Source organism: Plectropomus leopardus, chromosome 6 (assembly GCF_008729295.1).
Source record: "Plectropomus leopardus isolate mb chromosome 6, YSFRI_Pleo_2.0, whole genome shotgun sequence".
Lineage (NCBI taxonomy): Eukaryota > Metazoa > Chordata > Actinopteri > Perciformes > Serranidae > Plectropomus > Plectropomus leopardus.
In genome coordinates, this window is record NC_056468.1 from 25,992,739 (window position 1) to 26,016,179 (window position 23,441).

The following is a 23,441-nucleotide window of genomic DNA, read 5'->3' on the forward strand; positions in this document are numbered from 1 at the left end:
ATAAAGTGCTGTCGACACATATGTTATATGTTGCACTACAGGGCAACTCTGTTGTGTTAAACTTCAAGCCTCTTGCCTCTTGCCTCAGCCTGCATGCTGGCTAAAATCAGACACTGGAGTGGCATGATACCGCCGTTGTTTGGTTCTGTGTAAAAAATGCCTCGAATCATGAACATGCATTTGTACACTGAGAAAAGCACAAAGATAGCCAGCCAATCGGGGTTTGCCTACACAAATAAGTGTGGACCCCACAGCATACAGAGGGATTCCCACATCAGACATTATACAAGCGAGCACTGTAGGAGTGACAGAGCCTCTTGGAAGATGGCTCAGTCTGTGCAAATAGAACTAGGATTACAATACTGTAACCTTCAGTACAACGTTAGTGGCAGTAGCAATACTGAGTCACTTTTACATTATAGACAAAGTATAGACAAGTGTTTATATGCTGTGAATATGTCAGTATTTACGGATGTTTAACTGTTTATATGCTCACCAGGAAAATAAACATCTACATGTTGGTGTAAGCTGTGCTCATTTTTCTGTGCAGTTACATCAAATGATCACTTTCATTCATTTCATCTTGCTGTAAAAATCCACACTGTTTTATGAAGCCAATTCACAAGAGGATTCATATTAAAGTGTCAGTTCACGCAAATTACAAAACATATTTTTACAGTTAACCCTTACAGCTTTCAGCTGTTGTTTCAGGGAGTGCTTTGGAGGAAAGCAGCTGATCATCTGCTCTGTGAATTATCCACTGTAAATTAGTTTTGATGTAGATGTTGCTGTTGAATTTTCCTCGAAGTAGTTTATTCGAAGAAGAATTAAAATAACTGCTGCAGAGGAAAACAGAGTGAAATTCTCATTATCTTTAGAGAAACCAAGAACAAAGATTAAAATAATCATCTACAAAATTATCATTTGTGTATCACTTAGTCATGCTGTGTAACCTTGAATTTTTGAGGAATACTTGGTTTTTCTTGCATGCCTCCACAGAAAATAGCAAACACGTTGATTTACTGATTAATCGCGGACCACATTTGACAACAGCAAAACTATATATAAGCATCTCTTCACAAACTCTCACACAACTTGAACACTATTCCTACCGGCACCTGACGTGAATATGCAAGACGCTGGGCTCTTACATCGGACAGATTTTACAGATTTTTGGTTAAAATGAAAATCGGGTTGATGAGCTGGACTATTCTATGGAAATGTATATACCATCCAGTAATTAACTGCAACAAACTGTCGGGGCACAGAGCGTACTCTGGACACAGAAGGAGCAGCAGAACGCTTGACGCAGTGAAAGTGAAACCTAACCATTCATTTTTTTGGTTCTAAAAGTTTGCTTTCCCTCGCCTCTGCAGCAGCTGCTCCTCTTGTCCATCAGTCTGATCAGCTCTGATTGGATTGACAGATCAATTATCCACTCCACAATTCAAAGTCCACAAACTGATGCTGAGGAGAAGAAGGATTCATATGGAGAGCTCTGCCTGTGCTCCATTTATATGCCCGCAAAAAAACTCTCATCAAACATACAAGAAAGAAAAAAAGTACAGTTTGCTGAGCGCCCCCTTTTTATCATCATCAACTACCGCCACACAGATCATATTTTGTTAGAAACACTGATGCCCACATACAAAATAGTTCCTCCCAAAAAGACCAAAATTCTGTGCAATTATGTCTTAATCAGCATGTGAATGTTCATAAACAGTATAAACTTCACCTGATTCAACACAGGTGCGACTCCTCAAAGTGAACACATCAATTGCATCAAAATGTACACATCAAATTATTTACAATCCCTCAGCACAAATCTCAGAGACATCACTTCCATATCATTCCATATCATGTTTTTGGGGGGCATCTGCTCAGTGTTTGGGTGCTTTTTTTTTTTTTTTTAAGACTGTCCTGATGTGTGGTTTTTGGGATCTGCATAAACTACCTTGAGGTCACTTCTCAAAACATGAAAATATGGTGACCATAGGTTTCCAGCAAGTCATCAAATGCAGTCTGTTATCATTTCTCACTGTGGCGGTTGTAAATCAAGAGGATGGCACTAGTAGATTTCAGTGTGCATGTGTTCATACCTGGTGTAAATGCCGTCCAGCATGCCCAGGCGGGCCTCAGAAGCCGGGACATAGGAGCCCATCTGAGCCATCACACTGATGAGGGCCACCTGGCGGATGTAGGAGCTCTTACCCCCCATATTAGGACCAGTGATTATCATTGTTCTCCTGCCATCACCCTGTAGCAAAGGAAAGGGGGGGAGGAGGAGGAGGAGAGGAGAATAACAGTGACATAGACAGAAGGCGAGGGGAGAGACAGAATAAGATATTTGCATGCTGTCCTGCACAGCTGAGGAGGTGGGTGGATTGAAAGCTTGGCTTCTCTTCCTATTGGCTTGTGCTACTGTTGCAAAATTAACCCACACACACTCCAGCACTGAGCGAGGAAGTGTGTGCAGTGCTGTGCAAATCTGTGCGTGTGTGCATCATGTGTGTATTTATGTGTGTGCTGTTACAATTTTTCAGAAGTGCCTCAATGAGTTAGTGAGCAAGCGATTATGTTAGTGTTGGCTCAACTTTGTTTAAAGCACTCTTAATGAGCCAGTGTGTGTGCCTGTGTGTGTGTGTGTGTACCTGCAGTTCGGTGTGGTTGGGCACATACTGGTTGTTCTCTCCCATCAGCAGGTTGATGGCAGGGTGTCTGCCGTCCCTGATCACAATCTGACGCTGACCTTCACACACCTCTGGCCTGAACACAGAGAACACACTCAGTAAGTTTACCCAAGGTTTCCAACACATTCATGTATCTGTGGCAGCCCGCCACATATTGAATTTCTATTTTTGGAGCTGGATTGTTACTTGAGAGCACTGTTGGAATATATACTAGTCAGATATTCAGCACTCCCCGCTCCAGGAGAGCAGTGCGTACTCTGGGTACAGACGGAGCAGCAGAGTGGCAAGCACAATGAAAATGAAACTTAAATGTTCATTAATTCATATAGAAAAAGAGCGCTTTATTTGTTGGTACAAAAGCACTCATGTTATAGTGTTGTCCGCTACTTGAGATGAAACTGGCTGAATTCCCATGGAAAATGTGCACCCTGTGGTCCAGCGCTGGGTCTCAAAGTTTTACTTGCCTCTGCAGCAGCTGCTCCTATAATCCAACAACTTGATCTGATCAGTTCTGACAGATTCCACCCACAAACTGACTGACTGATCAATTACCTACCCTGCAAATCAAATTCAAAAACATGCTTGTGAGGAAAAAAAAAACAATAATAAGGGGCTGCGCTGCGTTCATGGACCTGCAGAAACCTCTGATACCACAAAGGCGACAAAGAATGATCACAAAGTCACACACACACACAAAAAAAGTTTGCTTTTATATAGCATTTTTGAGGCTGATATTAAGTTTGTAAATAATAATAATCGAATAAAAACAAGTTCAACTGATATTTGTTTTTTATATTAACACAAAAACAAAACAAAAAAGGTCTACAATAAGATATTGAATACGGTTAAAAATATAAAGCATTACAGTAACAGTGAATAAAACATTTATTTTGGACATTTATAATGACAATTTAAAAGATTTCAAATAAAAAATACAAAACAAATACAAAATAAACTTGAATCGCGAAAAAAATACAGCTACAAATACATACATTTGCCACCAATAAAACATGTCTTGAAGCTCATTTATTTCTTTTTGCATGTCTACAAAAACACAATTTATCTGTGATAACCTGATACCACCCAAAATTTGAGCTCAGTGATCTATTGGCCAGGCCAAACTCAAATTTATTAAAACACGCACATTAACCTTGGATGCATTTATTCATTAAAGGAACAGTTCAGCATTAGGGGAAATATGCTTGTTGACTTTCTCGCTGAGAGTTACAGTTTATGGGAGGACTGGCACAGTGACTTCCTGGCAAACACACTACCAGGCAGAGACTCCAGGAGGTTTCTGCTCCTCGCCAAGAAGAAGCCCGGCACATACTGTAACCCATCATTAAACTACAACATGTTGTTTTAACACTTAACAGCTATGGACAGAGCCAGGCTGGCTGTTTCCCCACACTTAGTCTTTATGCTACGCTAACTGGCTGCTGGATTAGCTTCATATTTACCGTGCAAACATGATTGATATACTGTATATCTTCTTATTTAATCAGAGGCAAGAAAGCAAAGAAATGTATTTCCCAAAATGTCAAAAACATATTTGCATGCAGGAGAAGTGGAAAGGTGGCAGAATGGAGGACAACGATTTAAAGAGCAGCAGCACGTAGGAGGAAGTAAATGTCCAAATACAGCAAAAAATAGCAACTGCAAAAGAAGACGTGGACGGATGTGAGGCTAAAACACTAGAATTGCTAGAAATTGACAAAATAAAGGTGTGTGTGACTGTATGTGACTCTGTGTGTGTGTGTGTGTGTGTGTGTGTGAGTGTGTGGGAGAGATGTTGGCGTTTTGGCAGAGCATGCTGCAGAGCCTGGTGCACACTCCCACACACAGCCTGTCTGAGACTATAGGACACGACACAGGACACCCACACACACCCTATATCCCACGCACAAGCACACACACACACACACACACACACACACCAACAAACTCACACACATATACCAATATTTACAGTCGTTATGAGAGGACATCACCTGCAATAGTCCCCTTGTTTAGCCACCTCAGCCAATGAAAAGAGACAGTCCATGGTTGCTAGGTGACTAATAGCCCTTTTCATGGTGTGATAGTGCTCCCCAAACTGACTGCAGAGAGAGAGAGAGAGAGACAGAGAGAGAGAGAGAGATTTTCAAGTGTAAATTAAGGTGAGTGCATGTTGCGTTTTGAGCAGACGGCTCTGACGGCACACTTGACCACAAACTGACTAATTCTGGCAGGCTGAGAGACGTGCAGGCAGCTCTCTGAGCCAGAGACTGACATGTTTTTAGCAGTTTTCATTTAAGTTTATGATCAGCTCTGTGTGTGTGTGTGTGTGTGTGTGTGTGTCATACTCCAGAAAATTAGTCCACTCCCTCTGGCAGTCGAGCAGCAGCTGCTCTCGGAGCTGCAGCAGCTTCTTGTAGCGCTCCACCAAGAAGGGAGAGTGATACCTGCTGACTGCCTTGGTGCTGCAGAGGGGAGGCAAGGAGGTGAGGTGCAGAAGGCAAAGCAAAGAATGGATAAAAAGTGTGGAATTAATCACGCGTATAACATGTCACATCAACCATTATTAAAGGAACGATACGTCATACTGAGTTTCAACAAGTGCAGAGACCGCCGGACACCAACTTCTCTGTTTTGTTCCGCCATTAAGCAAAGCAACGTTTAACACATAGCAAGCATTTTGTCCCCGGTTAATGACCAGATCAACAATTAAGTGAAAAACATCCATCCTATAGTTTGCAAGCAAAATATAGCAAACTAAAGAAAGTAAAAATATAATCCATCCATTCATCCATTATCTTTAACTATTTATCCTTATCACAAAAAAAACATCAGAAAGGCCACCATTTTTAACTATTTATCTTTAAGAGTACAGCTACGGCTGAAAATGACAACAGAAATAACAAGTTACTGATTTCACGTTTCTCTGCAAATGAAATCAATAGTATCATAAACGTGTTTTCCATTGTATTGCCTTAATGTATCATATATATTAACATTTTTAAAGTAATTCCATTACTAATTCGCTATCTTTTGTGATTAAGAGACAATCACTCTCCACAATAAACTGTTCATTAAAAAAAAACAAAAATGTCCTCAGAATTATGCAGCTAAATCTCTGATGGCACTTAGTAGTCTGTGATTTTAACACCATGGAGAAAATTTTAGTCAGTGCCACTATCATATAATTTAAAAAAAACTGGCTGGCTGTGATTGTGTAAGTGTGAGTGTGTGTGTGCGAGCTGTAACTGTGAGCTCACCTGCTGATTTTGACCCAGTCAGGTGGAACAGTAGACGACAGCGAGTTCTTCACCTCAATCAGAAACTGGGGGCAAAGGAGGAAGAAGAGGAGGAAGGAGACTTTGATAAATAAGACGGGAGCAGTCGGTTCAAAACAATGCGTCACTCTTGATTAAAACTGACACACACGCCGATACAAAAATGTGCGCGCGGGCGCGGACAGACACAGACACAGACACACACACACACAGACACACACACACACACACACACACACACACACACACACACACACACACACACACACACACACACACACACACACACACACACACACACACACACACACACACACACACACACACACACACACACACCAGATCATCACTGTGACTCAGTCTTCCACCCGAATCAGGCCATCAATCTCCTCCCACCTGTCTTTCACTCTCAGCCTCAAACATACACAGTGGGTACCTCCTGTCCAGAGACGGACGTGTAGTCGAGTGCCGGGGCCTTCAGCGTCAGTCGGATTTCTTTGCGGTGGTCTTGAATCTCGTCCACGACGGTCTGGATCTGCTCCCTCCTTTCCTGCAGCACTGGGAAGCTGGACAGATCTGAGAACAGCTCTGTCTTATTCCCCGACCTCCACAAACACAGAAACAGTCTAAATGAGACGGCAGCTCGTAACAAATCATAGTGCAGCTCAAAGCGGCTTGTTCAAGAGGACAGACACACAATACAGGAGAGTTTCTGAGAACCTGTTCAGGAGTAAAAACTGGGGAAAAAAAAAAAAGAAAATTCTTGGAGCTCCATGCCGACTGTTAATACATATGCAGAGTGACAGCTGCATGTAGCATTACTCACAACAGTATCCTCGGCCTAATTTTGTGGTACTGTGGTCCTCCTCATACTCACTTGGCGGCCTTTTCATTGAGCACCTTGAGGTGGCTGTGGGCTGGAGCCAGCAGGTCAGGAGTGTCCAACAGGAGGCCCCGCAGCAGCGCAGAGCTGATCTGTGACTGGATGATTGGGAGCAAGGCCTGAAGTTCAAGCCCCAGGCGAGACAGACTGCTGGTAATGAGGTAAAACTCCTGCGTGGAAGACTGGAGAACAAACACACACACACAGATATGTATCATATTTGATGAAGTGTGAATGGGTGGAATAAGTGTTTAGGGTGGTAAGTGAAGCTGCAATCGATCAGAAGGCAAAAAATACTGTCTTTATACTTCAACAAAAAGCAAATCATTTTATAGCCTAGTGAGGTGTGAGTGAGTATGTGTGTGTGTCTGTGTGTGTGTGTGTGTGTGTTAAGGTTGTCAAATAATCAATACTTTGATGCTTTATCCAGACCACGTGTTCTACAGGATATATCTCACTTAATTATACTCTCAATGGTATTGAAACTACCAAAGCTATAAAAAAAAAGAGTAAAAAACAGCATAATTACTGTGTTTGCACAAAAGGTAAAAAAAAAAAAAAACATTACTTTTTGATGGGTTTAGGGGCTCCTTAGGTTGTTAATTAAGAAATTATATATTTTCAGTGCCCAGAACTTTTTTTTTTCTTTAGCTGTGGTATCGAAAGAGGCATTGAGTATTATTTTTTTCATTGTTTTAATACTCGCTTTGCATTAAAGCTGAAAATTTTAGTATTGTGGCAAAATGTGTCTGTGTGTGTGTGTTGTGTTACTGAGGGATTCTGTAAGCCAGCGAGATTAGATCACTAAATCTCATCAGCACTGGGTTTGGCAGCCAAGCTTAAAGAGCGACCATCTATTACAGCCAAGGCTGTGGTGAGAGACACCACTCATTAACTGCAGCAGCACAGTTTGCAAGTCTTCACAATACGGCAGCAAGAAAATAAAGCCCCCAAAAACAAAACATCCAAGATGTTTTATTGAGTTACATGTGTGTAAAAATGCAGATGCAGGATTTATTCAAAATTTCAGTCACTGATATCCTCCTTCATTCATGCCAAATACCACCAAGACATGTATCTACATTCATCATTACTTTTTAGTTAGGGGGTGATCGAAGGCTGCCATTACTTTATTTCATTTTGTGTAGTTTTTAGCTCTTTTGGTAATTACTGACAATCCATAATACAGCAAACACAGCTGTTTTATCTTAAACAGAGCAGATACTGTTTAATGTTTCCTCAATGCAGAAGCTTTAAACATAAATACAGTGAAACATGGGAGATTTGAATTCCACAATAAATAATCAAAATGATAATAATAATTAATAATATAAAGTATTGTTATTATTAATTGTATTACAAATTAATAAAAAAAATAAGAAAAGAAAGGAAAAGAAAATAAAAGAAAATAAGAAAACAGAACAAAATAAAAAATAAAATAAAGTATAATTAAATTAAATTATATTAAATAGGATTTTGTGTAGGATTTATTTGCATCTAGTAGTGAGATTGCAGATTGCACACAGAAGAACTACAGTGATCGACAGTGAGTGAATGGCCATATCGAGAGCCACTGACTGATCTGTTGGGTTTGGGCTGCTGTAGAAAACATGGCATACTAATATGTAGATATTAATGGCTCATTCTAAGGTAACAGAAACAGGTGATTATAAAGTAATGAAAACATAATTATGAACATCATCCACCATTTCTGCAAACAGATGCCCGCAAAATTTTACACACTGGACCTTTAAGATGAAATCAAGTGAATCGTTCATTAATGCTCGCAATGGAAATATCTTGGAAGATCAATATCGTAGATTATATTGACTTCAAATTACCATTAGTGATGTCACAGTATAGAAACAAGTCATGAAAGGTTAATGAGAGTCACACTGACAGTAGTTTATGGCATTAATCACATGCTGCAGTTTTAATGGTCCCCCGTGATGCTCTTTCATGAACCCAAACAGACAGCGACTGGAGACCATAAGTATGCCCTACCACCCATTATGTCAATGGAGCCATCGAGACACAGGCCATTACACACAGGCACATTTATCTACAGATGGGCAAAATGACAATTAAAGCCCCTGTGTGTGTTGTGTGTGTGTATTTGTGTGTGTTCGGTGACATTTGATCGTTTTCTTTTAACAATATATGAAGGAGTCAGAAAGTTGATCATGAGCTCAGATCAGAGTGCCTCTCTCATCTCTGTACAACACAGACACACACACACACACGCTCACACACACACACACGTGCACACACACACACACACACACACAGGTGGGATGAAGCCATCTGACATTTCAAAAATGGGTCCGATGGGAAATGAGATTGTGTCAGACAATCAGGTAAGTGCCACTGAGGCGACTGCTCCCTGCCGTTAATCAAGAGGCACGTCATAAAACAGAGGGAGAGAGATAAAATTGTTTTTCATTTTTATGCAAAAGAGTAAGAAAAGGGAGATTTGCTTTTGTCAGCGCCTTTGTTTGAGTGTTTTTTTTTCCCAGCAGTTTTAAATGGTCACTACGCCCACAGATCTAACCTCAATGTGGTTGTTAAATGTTATCATAACCGACAGCAATGATTCCCAGTTCTCCTCAAAAATACCAAGGTAGTGAGAAAAGGATCATATCCAAGGGGTAAGAGGTGTGTGTGTCTTTTTTCATGCTTCTTTTCTTACCTTTTTGTGGTATATGCTGCAGATGCCTCTCTCCAGGTCGGGTAAATGCGACAGCAGGGATTTGATGGAATTTAAAGTGAGAGAGTGCGACTCCAGGATCTCCTGCACGGCATCCTGCCTCTCTGAGATAGACCTGTGTGTTCATGAGAGAAAAGCAAAGAAGGCAGTGTGCAAAAATCCTCAGCAAAAATATGGTCTTATTTGGAGAACTAAATTGGACTTCATTGAAATAAATGCCAAATGTGACGTGCTGAGGTTTGGAAGTAGCCCAACCAATATAAAGGAATACCTCACCCCCTAAAAGACAATCTGCATATCAGTTACTCACCACATGTTGCAAGGAATTTATTAAGAGAACAAATCTTTCCTGTATGCCTCCATTTTGAACAAAGAAGCCAAAAACTGAGAAAATTCTGTATGAATTGAAGTAAAATGGTTTCACGTTTAATGAAAGCAAAACTGTATCAAATCATCTGTTTACAAACTCTCACACAACCTGTGCAGTATAATCCAAGTCTCATTTATCCAAATACGAAAATCTATTTATGCTCTTTTCAAAGCCAGACTCCACTAACTAAAACAGTAATTTTACCTCACTGAACACGGGAGATGCTGGTATACTGCTGCCTCAATCAGTACTTTATGTATGTTATTGTGCGACTTTGATGTTTTAAAGAGTTATTTCAAATTCACCAAAGTCACACAATAACACAAACTTACTGACCGATTAATGCAGCGGTACACCAGCAGCTCCCATGTTGGTAAATGAGGTAAAATTACAGTTTTTGTCACTGGAGTCTGGTTTTGAAGAGAGTATTTGATAAGTTTCACTTTCAGTTCAGTTCTCATCAGAAGGAGCTGTCTGTTTGGGAAGTACTGACCATATAACTGGAGAAAAGACACATGGATTATACTGCTCATGATGTGTGAGAGTCTCTTGACAGATGTTTTGAAATAGTTTTGCTGTTGTTACACGTAAACCCCTGTGACTTCAATTTACTGAGAATTTTCTCCATTTTTTGACACTTTGTTTAATTAATTAAAGCATTTTAAAAAAACAAAAATTTCTTCACAAAATAAATGATAAACAGGGTAAGTTACTGATATTAAAGAGGTCATTTGGTAGGTGGAGCACCAAATGCCTTTAAAGCCAACCATCTATGTGATATTTTTCCATTAGTTTACAGGATCTTTATGGTATCCTTTCTGGTGTTGGATGAGGCTGCAGTTTTGTACTTTTATAATGTGAGCTTGCATCTTTCATGTTTCAATGTATCAGAGTTTAAAGTGTTAAAAAAAAAACTGATGACTTGTGTCTAAATTACACATAACCTGTGAAAACACATCCCATTAATGACATGAGTACAAACTTATTCTGTGGATTGAAACATTAGACAAAAATGGACCGAAAAAAGCAGAAAAAGTAAAGCACAGTTATGTAATAAAATGGACATCAAACTCACACTCAATCATGCATGTTTATTGTGTGCGTGTGTGTATGTGCATGAGTGTTTGTGTCATGTGGTGCTGTTGCACTGTGTGTCTTGGAATTAATGTGCCTGCGTGTAATCTGGGTTTTATTGATGTTGAAATTCTGCAGAGGAGCTGTCTGCATAATCTGAGAGCAGTGCCCATTCCACAGCTATAATCCCTGCTCTGTGGGAGGGAGAGGGCCACAGACAAAAATACGCACGCAATCAATACATGGATAATAAAATTACTGTTCAGAGAAAAGAACTGGAACAGTGCTGAAATAATATAACTGAGAGGTGGTTTGTAGTTGAGGTGCTGTGAGTCAGTTTCAGTGTTTTTATTTAGGGAGAGCGCCTCCAGAACGCTTTTTATGTGTGTTTTCACTCTGCAGTGTTTTCGACAGGAGGAACAGCTGCTCCGCTTGGAGAAAAATAGTGATCATATTGTGGCCGCTGTCTTACATCCCCTCCAACAATGCCGGCTTATTTTAAAGTGATTTCAGTCATTACGTTATTTCAAACATGAAAAAAATAAATATTATTTTATGTTACTTTATCAAAATCAGAGAATACTGCCTTTCACTAGTTGTTTCTATTATTTCTGGTCCTGACATTGGATTTAATCATTCAAATAACAACATTACAGTCATTGTGCAAGTCTGCTCTCTGTCCCACTGACACAATAAAGTGAATCCAAAGCTGCACGGTCCTGGAAGTCTAATTTGCCCAAAGTTAGCTTGAGAAAGAAGCACTGCCTCTGACCTGAAGGCTGTGTTCCTGTGCTGAGACTGACAGACCAAAGGCTGTCAGGTCAGTTCATTTCAAATCTTTTTAGTCCCACAAGAGGGAATTTTATTTGCAGCAAGGCTGCTTGAAAAATACTAAAAACACATGACTCTAGCTAACATCTCTTACCTTAAAAATTACCAGATCGTGTAATGAGAGGAGCTTTTGGAAGGCGAGTGAACGGCCTTGGAACAATGCTGCAACCATGTCACATCAACATGATCGTGCCATGACAATGACCCTGATAAAAACCTTACGAACCGTCATGTTAGCCAAAGTCTCAGGTACTAAACGTCAGATTTAATGGATATAATGTCATATTAACAATGTACAGTATTTTATTTTTGTCAACGCATGACACACTGTAATCACTCAACCATCTAGAGATTTCGGATGAGGTGTACGCTTGTAACTTGTACACTGGAATTTATCCCATTTCTACAAGAGATGAAAGGAGAATTTCATGTACCCATAATAGTGACCAAAAATGATCACTGTTATTATTATTATCAGAGCTAAGGACATCCTGATCAGATCTAAAGGATCAGAGTCGGGCATGATCAACACAATTTGTAACTGATCAGTATCGGTTACTTTGAGAATGCACGATTTGTGGCACATATTCAGGTTTTATTGTAAAGCTGCTTTTCCAATAAGTAGAAACTGATTTTTTTCACCAATTAAAGTGGAATTTAAGTTTTTGTTCATTTTTAGTGAACGAGTTTTACTTTAATGCAGTAATACGCAAAACTGGGACCAATGTTTATTTGTTGTGACTGGGAATGTTAAAGTTCAGCTATAACACCACTATGAAGTGGAATTGTGATTATTTCACTCATTTATAGTGTTCTGCACTGTTATTACAGCACTACACTAGACACATATAAGTTTGTTTACTTTGTTATTTTGTCAAAAAAAATAAATGCTGCACTAAGTGGAGCTGTGATAAGAGCTGTAAAAACTATTTTCAGTTTGTTTACTTTCTTATTTTGTAAAAAAAAAAAACAAAAAAAAAAACAACCTTAAGGCATTGTGTGGATGCAGATATTTTTTCTTGTATTGCATTGCAGGGCTATTAAACTGTAAGGCATATACACTGGATTAATTGAGTTTAAAGTACTTGAAGTGTGCATTGTGCAGCTGTATTATCCAGGCAAATACATGTATCACATCAGGATTCAGGTATCAGCATCGACAGATACTCAAAGGACTTAGAAGGGGATTAGGGGCATTAAAGCTCGATCAGGACATCCCTGATCATGGTGTTCTTAAAATGTTTGTAATGTAATTTCTCCAAAAAGTACTAAAAAAATGCATCAGGTTTTATTTTTAAAAAACAGACAAACAAAAAAGCAGTAGTAAGCACCATGTCCAACATAGTTTTAATGATCATTAATACTTATTAATTACTCACAGTATTACTAACTGTCTGGAATTTCTCCAGGGTTTATCATAAAACCAGTGATCGATTAATTCTTAATCTCTACCAGTCATCTTATTTGATATTAAAGCGACATAAGCAATGCCTAAGACTCTTAATTCAGGGCAAGAAAGTGCTCACAGATTACACTGTCATTGTCTGTCCCTGTGACACTGAATGACAAGACGTGAAGGAAAGATGCTGAATCAGCGGAGTTCAGCACTGACAGTCAAGCTTCGTCAGAGGTCAGAGGCTGTGATGCACTTACTGTGAGTCTGTGAGCGGCTGGCTCACCCACTTCCTCATCAGTCTCCTCCCAAATGAAGTGCGTGTGTGGTCCAACACCCACAACAGACTGCCCTTCACACCACCATCTGTCTATCAAAAGATCACACACACACAGAAAACACAGCTTACACAAGTATCTTTTGAAAGTGCCGAAGTTCAGGCAGAAAAAATATTATGATGTAATAAGTGTGAGATTTGATAAGAAGATGGAAACCACAAGCAGTTGGGTGAGAAGGCCTGAAGTGTGCTTGAACTTCATATATGACACACGTTACGGCAGCACTGTTGTGCTGAACTTTTGAGCCATCACCAAAGAGAGCCTCGCTAGTCAATAAATATTTTCTTGTGATCGGAGGATTGACAATTTAACTCAACCACTGACAGCTTTCGTGCAACCATGACTGCAAATTGAGTTATTATGAGTTGTATGGACATAATCAGGAAAATTATAACATGTATAAAAACTATATATTTGGAAGCTGTCTATCTACCTGTTAAGCTGCATGATATTTCAAACTGGCCGGCTGTTATCTGGTGAAAGCTTGCCAAAATGGAAAACTTCCTCTGTCTGTCTGAATGTTTCAAACGTCATGTTCAAACTTCTTAAACCTGCGCAGTGAAGTATAACTGACATGCACCTCCATTCAGCAGTCTCCTTCAAAAACAGAAGACTTGAGAGTTGGATTTGAGTCAGCCATACGTCACAAAAATGGAGACTTCACTTGAAGCTATAATCGATATTTTTAAAAAGCAATGTATCAAAGGACAATGCTCGGTCTTTAGCATTGAACATATTGAACCCATCCTCCTGATTTTTCACCACCACACCGATAGAAACAAGCTCCTGAAAATCACCAATATATCTTCTAAAATAATTGGCCTCCCCAACCCCCAAATGCCTTCATTGACTCTGTCACCACTTGCAGAGCACTGATCATAGCAAACAACCAGCACCACCCCTTTAACCCATGCTTTACCCTTCTCCCCTGCGGCCACAGATTCAGACAACTACTCTGCAAGAAATCTCATCACAGCCTTGAACAGACTGGGGTCTCTAGTCGGGTTTTCATTACAGATTTGTGGAAAACTTAAAATGTCGATAAAACACAATTGCAAGAAGGCTGCGTTTCCACTGAGTGATGTTATGTGACTTTTCCTCTCATGATAACATTTCAAGAAGAATGACGATGGATGTTTAAAACATCAGCAGGATTATTTCTATTGCCTTCACTGCACTAGCCGTCATTATTTCCAATTGAAGGCGCCGTAGCCGTGTTATGCCTGCTATGACGAAAAGGCAAGCCCCTTATACGTAGAAGCAGTTACGTATGAGAGACTTCTAGGAGGTGATAGTCCACAATTTAACAGAAGAAGTGCAGATTCAAAACATCCGGATGATCCACTTTTGAAGAGTTATGCAATGCAATAAAACCTTTTATCTCCTGCTGCATCATGTCAGAGGGAGCCAGTTCAAACAAGCGCATAGCCATGGCATCATGTGACCTATAAAAGCCAAAAGTGTTTCCATCGCAATTTTGCTAAATATAGCTTTTTCGAATCAAAATATCACTTTTTTTAAAATTGACACGATTCCATTAGGTGTATTTTATATTCACAATTTCAGGGTTAATGGAAAAATATCTACTGTAATAGAGTGGTTCCCAACTGGTCCAGCCACAGGGTCCAGATTAGTTCAAGGTCCACACAAAAGATAAATTACCACATATTCAATTTTATTTCACAGAATGTACAACATGTGGGCTTAGAACACAAAGAAATAAAAACTTTTCTAAAAATAAAGTGCAATTACCTAAGACTTAGTCAATAAAGAGCAGTGCAACTAAAAAAGTGAAAAAAGTGATTGGTGACATAAAATCGCTGCAAAGGCACAGCATGTTAATTCGCCAAATAATACCAACAACAGGGCAGTAAAATTGTTGCTGCACAGCAGGAAATGGCCCTTTAAAACAAAAGCACTGTGCTGGAAATACACTGTATTTCAAAATGAAATGTATTTTTTTTACAAAGTTGACATGTTCGGACCTGCGACTCACCAGTTAGAAACCACTGTTTTAATAGTCCTGTGTTGTGCTGTTCTTGTTCGTTCATGTGTGTTACTTATTTTGAGTGTCTGATTGCACAGACTATGAGAGAAAATTTCCTCCATAGTGGACGATGAAGAATGAATCTGATGTCCAAAAACATGACGAGGCTGATGGGAATGTCATTAATATTTTAGATATTTAGTCATAAACCAAAGTGATAGACGACGTGATATTTCACAGCAATCCATCAAACAGTTGTTGAGATATCTCATTAAAAATCACAGTTCCCACACATTTTCAGACAAAATTTCTAAACTTTTCCATGACTTCTTTATGAAGGAACCACTTTCCATCTCAGTTACAGTTTTTTCTACACTCACACACAGGAGTCTAGCTTCCCATAATGCTGCCACACTAGAGTCCGGATCACCATGAAATGACGCTGACATTAGAAATCACTTCCAGGTAGAAAACTGTCAACTCTTTTGAACTGCAGAGATATGTAGATTCAGCAGACTTTTTTTAAGTCTTTTGTCATTTTCAATCGTAACAGTAACATATTTTTTTTAAATCAACATCAGTTCAATTGTACAATATATTTGAAAATTTACTAAATTTTACTGTACACAACAGCTGATCGAGGCAGCGGCAGACCTGGAACTCTGCTGTTTGGTGGAGTAAAATGACTGTTTTTCTCAATTTAGTCTGGTGTTTTTGATGTAACGGCTTCAAATCAACCTCAAGGTGACGCTAGAGGAGAAGACATCGTCTTAGTGCCATCTGAACAAGATAACCAAAAATGCAAAGATTAGGCTTATTTATAAAATGACTTGGTCACAGCTGTGTACATACAATACTAACAATGTTATTAAAGGAAAATTTCCACATGCTGTATCACTTTAATGATCAGCATTTAAAGACCTTAAAGACATGCAACTGACTGGCACTTTGCTTGTAAAGACCTGCAACATGACCTCCCTTCACACACTTGAGACTTGAGATAAAGTGGAGATGTTCTGTTTGGCAATGAGTGTACACTGGAGAATTACAAAGTACGGTGCAGTGTAAACCATTTATCATCCAGACAGACCCCTGCCCATCATAATTACGCCTGACCAGTTGCCATGACTGCCGGCTGGGACGTGCTTTTACCTGATTGCAGAGGATCTCTAGGTTCCTTAGGGTGGCGGCACTGAGGATCATATTCTCCGACTCACAGGAGAGACGCTTGAATGAGCTGCATTGAGTGAAAAATGTATTTCTATAAATCAAATCGACATTTGACAGAAAACTGTTCTTCCTTCTTGGCTTGTAAAAGTTGCAGTTCGCAGCAAAAATGTACATGGAGAAAAAAAAGGGCTAAAAGCTGAATTTTAAAGCTACAAAAGTGTGAAATACATTGTATTACATTCCTGTAAACCTTAATCCTATGATTAGGGCTGCAACTAAAAATGTATCTACTGATTATCTTTTTGGAAAAATCAACTAATCCTTCAGTCTGAGTGATACATAACAAAGCAAAGCTGCAAAATCTCTCATCTGAGAGAATATTTGGCATTTGTTTTTACTATTTTTGTTTAAAAAAATGAAAAGATTAAAATATTGGGCAATTATCTTATGGCTGAATGCCTATTCGAGTAACTGAGTAATTGTTTTAGCTCTGACCAGGTTTTCAATGACCAGCTGGAACACTGGATAATAAATTGTAGCCTCTGTGTGTGTGTGTGTGTGTGTCTGTGTGTGTGTGTGTGTGTGTGTGTGTGTGTGTGTGTGTGTACCTTTCACTCTGAAGAACTCTTTCTAGGTTGAATTCTTGGAGGTACTGGATGAGCGGCCCCAGACAGCAGATCAGTGGACTCTCCAAGGATGCTACACTTGACAGAGAGCGAGAGCCTGGAGGGCACAGACACACAAACATGCCACATTTTACAGATAAAACACAGCCATGACTCACAGGCCCACTGCTCAGAAACATCCAGAGTGTTACGGCTGAATGGCTATCTTGGTCTCATTGGGCCTCATTCACCAATATCTTCTTCATTTTTTTTCTAAAATTTATAGTTAAAGTCTACATTAGGTTCATGACGGACTCTTTAGAAGCAGAATTTTTCACACCTTTGCTCTTAACATTGTGAATCCCATTGTCCTTGTAAATTCATAGCGTGTGCCAGTCACTCTTAACTACCATAGGTAACCACCCCGCAAATCCCTTTAACATGCCATGAGACTGCTGGGCCAGGTGCACACACGGTAACTGAAGAAGAAGCAGGATGATGAGAAGAAGAAGAGGATGAAGGAGGAGGAAAATGCCAAAACAAAGGTCCATAGAGGGTGAAAGAGCACCGGAAACATGAAAAAAGAAAAAAACACCTCTGTAGTGAAGAAGAAGACAAAGAAGAAGACTAACAGGATATAGAAGAAGGCAAGAAGAAGACAATGAACATGACAAAGATGAAGACAAAGACAACGCAGACAAAAATGACGATAACGCCAATGAAGTCAACAAAGAGGACAAAGAAGCTGATTACAAAAACGAACGACGACTGAGAAGACAACATAGATGATGAAGAAGACAAAGACTATGCAGAGGAGGACAAATAAGACAACAATGATGACCAAGAAGACAATGAAGACAACAAAGAGGAAGACAGAACCAATGTCAATACAGATTATTAGTAGCTATTGAGACAAATAACCGACATTTCGAATCAATATGCACTTACAACAAAAATGAAAATCTTTCAGTCAATATTTATAATCTGTAATGTAACAAACTCTACAAAAACTTTGTTTAAAGGCCTTTATCGAATGTTTACTCAAAACGGAAACTTTCAACATCATATACAACGAGCTCCCAGCATCTTTTTTTTTTTTTATGAAGTCAAGTGAAAATTTTAGTCAAAAAAAATAAAAATACAAATAGGTCGTAGTAAACAATCCTCCAATGCTTACACTTTGTTTGCACTTTTTAGTTGACTAATATTATTCGGGATCATTAAAATAAAGAGCTGATACAGATAATTGCCAAAATGTCAAGTATCTGTCTCAATAATCGGTCAGGCCGATAATCTGTAAACCCCTAGTGACAAAAATTAAAAATTAAAAACTAATATAAAGTTTTTACTGTAATTTAAATCATATGATAATATATGACTGAAGAAATAAAGAAAACACAATAACACATTATTTTGCACAAATAAAATGTGTGTAAGTGTGCTCTTGGGTGTGCATAGATTCTGCTCTTTCCTAAAAACAAATCCCAGGTAAGAAAACATTGGTGGATATCAGAATCTAAGTGAAACTGCGTCAGATGGTTTTAAGAAGGCTCTTCAGAGCGGTCAGTGAATGAGGCCTAAGGAGAATATATAAGCAACTTCAGGGAATATGAAGTAAAAGACTAAAAAGAAATGAGGCAGAAACAAACACACCTTTCTCCTGGGTGTGGCAGTAGAACTCAGTCGCTGTGTTCATTGCAGAGGTGAACTCAAACTGAGCGCTGTCCCTCTTCTCAACTCTCACTCGGTCATCAGCCTGAGCACTGGAGGGGAACAACATGACAGCACTGATTCAAGAGGTCAGTGGTGCTTGTAACTGTGAGGACACACAAATGAAGAAAAGACAACATCCAATATCTGATAATTTTCCTGACTGTGAGAAATATTAGACTCAGCAACACTGCATGCTCCAACCGTCCTTTTGTTCAACTTACACACACACACACAGACACACACACACACAGACACACACACACACAGACACACAGACACACACACACACACACACACACACACACACACACACACTTTCCCTGCATCTTCCTGTTGCTCCATCGCATCTCTCTACTGCTCCATTCACTCGCTCAGCGTTGCTGCTTTCAAGGACTCAGTTGCTTTGTCCGTTCTGTTGTTTCCAGGGCAACCAAGGCAAAACACGTGGCTCTGGACGCAGTGCTGGAGCATTTTCTTTCTTCCGTTTCCTAATGCTTATACACACACATACACCCACACATAGAGAGATCATCATCTCTCACTTCAGTCACTGGTCAGAGCGGGAGCAAAGATAAAAGTGATCAATAGACCGCATATTGTTCCAGAGGCGCACGAACAACCATTAATCATTTAACCAGTCAATTCAGCCATACTACGAGGTTTACAAGAACGGCAACAACTGCTGGTATTGATCCAGGGACAGAAGGGTACACCGAAGTATTTCTGCAAAACCCTGACATGACATAGCATTGTGAACTGAATTTTTTTGGTTGTCACAACAATGAAATTACATTTAATACAAACCCCAACAATCATGTTAGTGGATTTTTTCTTTTTGTTTTTTGGGTTAAGGGTGCTTTACATTATGCAGACTTTGTTTGTTTTTTTTTCAAACATCCAGAGAAATTTAATAGTGATAATCAAAATCAAGGATGGCTAAAGGTTAAGTCAGAGATGTTGCGACTCAGACATCAAAGGTCAATGAGCACAACAGATCAAGGTACTTGATGAGTATGTTCTGAGTGGCCATATTAAACAATCACCTACTTTGACTGAATGACATCCTTCCTGATCTAACGTTTGTTGGTTCAAATCTATGAATCCCACAGATGAAGAGCTGAAAGACCGTCTCTGAAGCCACTCTGCTCCTGGTGGACAGTCAGTTCAGCATCTGCTCAGTTAGCACGAGCTAACACAGCAGCAGCTGTTGAACTGTTCCAACAAACTCAGACCATCGGTGAATCAACTCTGTTGCTAAACTTGTTAAAGACCGTTAGGAAGCTATTTTTGTGAAAGGTTAACAGTTAGTCCTATCACTGTATGTGTCACCTGCTTGGAGCTCAAAATCCTGCAGCTTTAGTCTTCAAGCGGCACTTGTCTCATGATAAAATGATAAACAGAGACGGAGAGAGAGCGTGGCAAAGAGGGGCTGTGAATCAATACGTTGCATACAACTCTACAACTAAATAAGATTTTACTCATTTCAAACAGTAATGCTTGAAGTTTGTCTATACCACTACCGGTTAAAAACAACATAGACTGTACAAATAACGGATGTGTCAACCATGACATCATCATCTGTATTATGGATTGCCATTGTGAAGCCCATTTGGCCGTTGCCATCTTGGTTTTTGGAGCCAGAGATGACCATATTTGGCCTAAAGGGTGGAGCTGTGAAGGAGTGAGGTGCTAAATATGCATAACTTTGGGCCTTAATAAACAATAAACAGTTGAGTTATATAAATATTCACCCTCCATACAGTTGTTGTGAATGTTTAAATAAGCCAAAGAGACTAAAACTGTTTGTTGTACAAGGCCGTAAACATGTTTGTATTAACATGGAGGTCTATGGGGATTTATTCTGTTCTGAAGTCGGCCTAAATTGGCATATTGATAAACTGCAGCTTAGGGACTTCTGCATTTGCCTCGAAGCGTTGCTGCTTGACAAAAATGCAAAGATTCACTTGTTTAATTCATATAGAGCGGGGAAGTGAGATACGACAAGTGGTCACTCTAGATACACTCTAGATCACTTATAATCAGATCACCAAATACATATGTTAATACCAGGTGTAAACAGGCTCTATTGCTGTGGGGTGAATACACAGCTAAGAGAGTGGTTGTTTAAAACCACACACACACACACACACATAAAACACACAAATTATGTCTTCTGATGTGTGTGTGTGTGTGTGTGTGTGTGTGTGTGTGTGTGTGTGTGTGTGTGTGTGAACATATGACGACTGTCTCACCATGTTCCCAGGATGTAACTTTAACTTGTGAGTGAAAGTGTCATTCACCGACTTAAAATCTTTGAAAAAGCGAGAACATTTTTGTTAACAACATCAGTCAGCGAGCTTTTCCAGTCGCTCTAATCCCCGTCACTGCTCTGATCCTGACTCATGACTCCAGGCTGTGGATGAGTAAAGCAGCCAATACTGCACCTAGCTGCTACCAACCTCCCAGGGACTAATTACCTGCCGCTCCATGGACACACATACCTCCCGTTGCCAAGGGGCCCGTCTCGTCAGCCCACCCCAGAGACATGGAGGCTGTCGAGCTAACGTCAGCGGCCAGAAAAATCCTGTTTTAAATGCTCACCTGGGTGGGATCTTATTGTAAACAGTACCAATATGCACAAAATCAAATTAAAAATATTGTATGCATGTTAAGAGTCACTTGTTTAAACCGATAAATCATTTTTGTGGAAAAAAACAAAAAGAAAAAAGAAAAATATCCAGGGAGGTCGCCACTAGTAGCGATCTGTAACCCGCCTGTGTGAATATGAATTTTCTGTCTGAGCTGAACTGACAAAGCTTCCCTGTATTTGTATGATACAGGCTGCAAATTGAGAAGAGTCTTGTCTCTGATGAGCACAGCGCTAGAGAGCAGTGCTGTTCAAACACAATAATTGGACTGGCCTTTACAGGTCCATCTCCGCTATGATCACTCAACACGGACAGCTGAAAAATAGGAGGAGGGGGAGCAACAAAGAATACAAATGAACCAAATTTTCCAGAATGAAATTGAAACAGAGGGATTAAGGGAATGGGGGGGAAGGAAAGAAAGTAGTAAAGTAATGAGAAATGTATGTAATGAAGGAGTAAAGAACAAAAAGTAGCAGACATCTCTCCCATTTATCCAACCATCCCCCTCTTATCTCATCCCTCCCACTCCCTCATTTAATTTTCAGAACATAACGCGATCACAAGCAGCCTCCAGAGGACCCCGTCCTCACTGGTGTCAACATGCTGGCTGCGGACTGCCGGCGAATGGCAGCATGTTGGGAGGCAACAGGTTTCTGGATTACATCAGTTCAGCAGTAGCTGTCGCTGACCATGTTAGTCAGCCAACCAACAAATAACAACTATTTAGCTCTTTTTGATCTGCTGGTTCACACAGCAGCCTGCGTGCATTAAACTGATGTCTGCTTTTGCAGCAGAGTCTCGCCTGAAGCTTGTTAGTCCGACATAAAAGCTGACGACTCCCTGTTGTACCTCGTGTACCTTCGCTGAGCTAAACACTGGGATGATTTGACCGCTGAAGATGTCTGTGATCATTTGAAATGACGATGATACATTGAATGTGAATACTCAGTGACGTGCTTAAAAGATGCACTCAATTTTTTTTAAAGTCTGTTTTCTTAAATAAAACATTTAAAGAGGGTTTTGCTGGCTGTAGAAATTCTTTCTGTTCATATTGGCCATTGAGGGAATACTTCACAATACTTCCTCCCCCTGTGTAACGCTGAATTTTTAAAGAGAACTTTGTTTTCCACATATGCCTGTACAGTTTGTCTTAATTTGAGTAGTTACAGCTGCCTTAATCAAAACCTCAATAAATAGGTAAACATTTTTTTGCACAGAACAAGGACTGTGAATTTTGTTCACATTACTTACATTTCACTTCATCACTTTTTACAACATGCATAAAAGTATGAACAGAGAGAATAACTACAGCGAGCAGGACTTTTTGTTCCAATGTTCAGGGGGCACTCTCAATATTGTTTTAAGAAGGGCTCGAAAAAATAAACCTATCCTTCCATTACTTGCACTTTAACACCTAAAATATTTAGCAAAGTCATATTTTAAATGTTATACCTTTACTTGTATGGCAGTATTCTTCCATGATGGTGTTGATAATATTAGTCTGAATACTTTTTCCTCCACTTTTCTGTGTAATAGCATCCACTAACAATTATTTTCTGCATTGCAAATATTGTGAAGTGACTGTGAGGTACATTGTAAAACTATAGGTTTTTATACCCATGTTTATCTTTAGCTTCCTCAGTCAGACTTTTCAGTGACTTTAGTTTGGAAAAATAGCAAAGAAGTTTATTTCTTTGGCCCCGAGTAGAAACTTCTGAAGCCTCACAAATACATTTATCATCACTAGAGCCTGCTGG

At 39.6% G+C, this 23,441-nt stretch overlaps 1 protein-coding gene across 1 annotated transcript in view; it reads right to left on the reverse strand.

Annotated features, from left to right (window-relative positions):
* msh3 (mutS homolog 3 (E. coli)) overlaps positions 1-23,441 on the reverse strand; it is a 55,281-nt gene that overhangs the window by 26,174 nt on the left and 5,666 nt on the right. Inside the window, exons 9-20 of the mRNA XM_042488342.1 lie at positions 18,977-19,086; positions 17,327-17,441; positions 16,701-16,785; positions 13,484-13,593; positions 9,538-9,670; positions 6,843-7,030; positions 6,402-6,570; positions 5,948-6,012; positions 5,036-5,152; positions 4,682-4,789; positions 2,652-2,766; positions 2,100-2,257 (exon numbers count right to left, since the gene is read on the reverse strand). Coding sequence (XP_042344276.1) covers positions 2,100-2,257; positions 2,652-2,766; positions 4,682-4,789; positions 5,036-5,152; positions 5,948-6,012; positions 6,402-6,570; positions 6,843-7,030; positions 9,538-9,670; positions 13,484-13,593; positions 16,701-16,785; positions 17,327-17,441; positions 18,977-19,086 — 1,473 coding nt within the window. The remainder of the gene's footprint in view (positions 1-2,099; positions 2,258-2,651; positions 2,767-4,681; positions 4,790-5,035; positions 5,153-5,947; positions 6,013-6,401; positions 6,571-6,842; positions 7,031-9,537; positions 9,671-13,483; positions 13,594-16,700; positions 16,786-17,326; positions 17,442-18,976; positions 19,087-23,441) is intronic.